Below are 2,415 nucleotides of genomic sequence, written 5' to 3'. Positions count from 1 at the left end.
GTCTTTCATTCGGGTCAATGAAAAATATTTTGATGATTATTTCAAATTCACCCCATCCTGTTTCAGTAATTTCGTATGGAGGCTTAGTAACAACTGAAGAGAAAGGGGGAAAATTATAAATTACTGATTTATTTTCTTTGCTCTTTTTTAACTTTGTATATTATGAATCAAGATTGTATAATACCTCTTAATGGATTTCCGTAACTTTCATGTAATTTAAATTGGATTTTTTTCACATATGCTGACATATCCTAAAACACAAAGAAATTAATTCATCTACATATGAAAACTAGGATAAAAATACACTCAACATATATATGTAATTTTACAAAATATATTTTCCCTCAAATTTTATGGAATTTAAGTTTTTAAGAAACATGAATGACACCTGGGGAGTGGTTTGACTTTTTTTAAACAAAGGAAGCCTATATTAAATTCTTTCATAATGTACAATATGTAGGAATATATATGTCCCCATTTACTTGTTTTGTAAACCTTGTTGTTATATTCCTTAATAAACAATATTCTCAGTTTTGATTTTTCTGTAAGGACAACAGATTTCTGATATTTTTATCAAAATAATCATATAAAGCAAAGCAAATCTATAGTCAACTTTAAAGAACACAATTATATCACATGAAGCTAAGAACAACAAATTCAAAGCAACCTAGAACGGTTGGATATGAAACTTCTCCTTTTCTTAATATTTTGAAGCACAGAAGCACATTTATTAATTCTAGAACACAAAAGGGCTTCTACTGGTAAAGTGGTTTTTAAAAAATATGTAATTTATTTGAGAGAAATAGCAAATGCAAAACAGTAAGTCCCACCCAACAGTAACATTTACTACCTTTATATATTTTTGGACTTCTTTTGAATAATTAAATTGGGATTATATTATAATGATAACTTGTTTCTGTCATTTGCTATACTGTAAAAATTTTCTGTTATGTAGATTTTCCTGTCTTTGAAGTCTCTTTTGGAAATATTTCACTCACTGCTTCCACAAGTTGCCAATGCTGCTACACCAGATGCTAACTCTACAATGGTAAATAAAAGAGGGCCTCATACTTGGGCACTTGGAACTCATTGTGGAATAGGGGAAAGACTGTAAAATTTGCGCTCCGTCTAATGGGCCATAAAGGCAGCAGGCGTAAGAGTCCATTGGATGGACACCTAATTTAATCTTTGAGGGTCAAGAAAGTAACTCAAAGAAAATAACAATTGAACTAAGACCTAAAAGGATCAACAGGAATAGACTGAGTAGGAAGGAATGAAGAGGTTTAAGAAGGTCCATTTGATAATAATCAATTCGAGAGCAGTCTAGTATTTCTGGAACATAGGGTATGAGGAAATGTTGAGGTGCAGACGAATAAAGCCACAGAAATAGGACAGGGGAAGATCATGGCAACTTTTCTAAAAAAGAAACTACGGATTTGCCTATTTGGACATTTTATATAAATGATATCATACAATAAACGCCATTTTATGTTTTTCCTTTCACTTAGCATAATGCTTCTATTTTCATACACGCACTAGCATATATCAGTATGTCATTACTTTTTATAGCCTAATAATATTCCATTGCATGAATATGCAACATTTTATTCATCTATTCATCAGCCCACATATATTTTGGTTGTTCCCATTTTTGGGCTATCATGAATAATGCTGCTATTTTCATATACAAGTTAAATAACCCTTACTTATTCAATACGTATCTGTTGAATATCTATCTGTTGGCCATTTTCAAGGCAGCAGAGATTCAACCACAAAACAAAATCACCAGTAGCCACAGTATATAGCAGATGTGTTTCTATATTCTTTGGTCTATTACTACATTATTACTTTGTTATTTGTTGCTATTTTTGAAATACCCCTGGTTACAATGTTAACTTAAGACTGATGTTTGGAAGGTATACTTGTATTGTATTTATAGAAGTGTAATTCTTGTTACTTGATTTTAATTAGAAAGCACACTATAATCCCAGCCCTCGGGAGGCTGAGGCAGGAGGATCGTTGCGAGTTTGAGGTCAGCCTGGGCTACAAAGTGAGCTCAAGGCCAGCCTGAACTGCACAGCCAGACCCTGTCTCAAAAAGACAAAAAATTTTTTTAAATTAGGAATCATTTTTGGAAAATTGATTTCTACTAATTACAGAAAAAAGACAATTCTTACTTTATTCTTCTAATTTTGGGGGGTGCCTACATTTCCATAATGGGCTAATTTTATCAGAAAGTTAGTATAAAAGAAGTTTACAATTTATCTTCAAGTAGACCAAATTATAGCTTCAAAAACGTTAAAGGAAAAACAAGTACTCACCTCATTTCTATATGGTTTTACATATACGGTCCACTGATGGGTGTGCCCATCCTCTTCTCTCTTCTTCCCAAAATATCGAGCAACATTACCATAA

The 2,415-nt window shown here is 32.2% G+C and overlaps 1 protein-coding gene across 1 annotated transcript in view; it reads right to left on the bottom strand.

The window, feature by feature from the left end:
* Positions 1-2,415, bottom strand: part of Yeats4 (YEATS domain containing 4) — a 28,841-nt gene that overhangs the window by 21,373 nt on the left and 5,053 nt on the right. The window contains exons 2-3 of the mRNA XM_005374299.2: positions 2,322-2,415; positions 185-251 (exon numbers count right to left, since the gene is read on the bottom strand). The exon at positions 2,322-2,415 is cut by the window's right edge and continues 2 nt beyond it. Coding sequence (XP_005374356.1) covers positions 185-251; positions 2,322-2,415 — 161 coding nt within the window. The remainder of the gene's footprint in view (positions 1-184; positions 252-2,321) is intronic.

The sequence above is a fragment of the Chinchilla lanigera genome, unplaced genomic scaffold (genome assembly GCF_000276665.1).
Source record: "Chinchilla lanigera isolate Chin_1 unplaced genomic scaffold, ChiLan1.0 scaffold00004, whole genome shotgun sequence".
In the NCBI taxonomy this organism is placed as follows: domain Eukaryota; kingdom Metazoa; phylum Chordata; class Mammalia; order Rodentia; family Chinchillidae; genus Chinchilla; species Chinchilla lanigera.
This window is presented reverse-complemented; position numbering and strand designations above follow the sequence as displayed.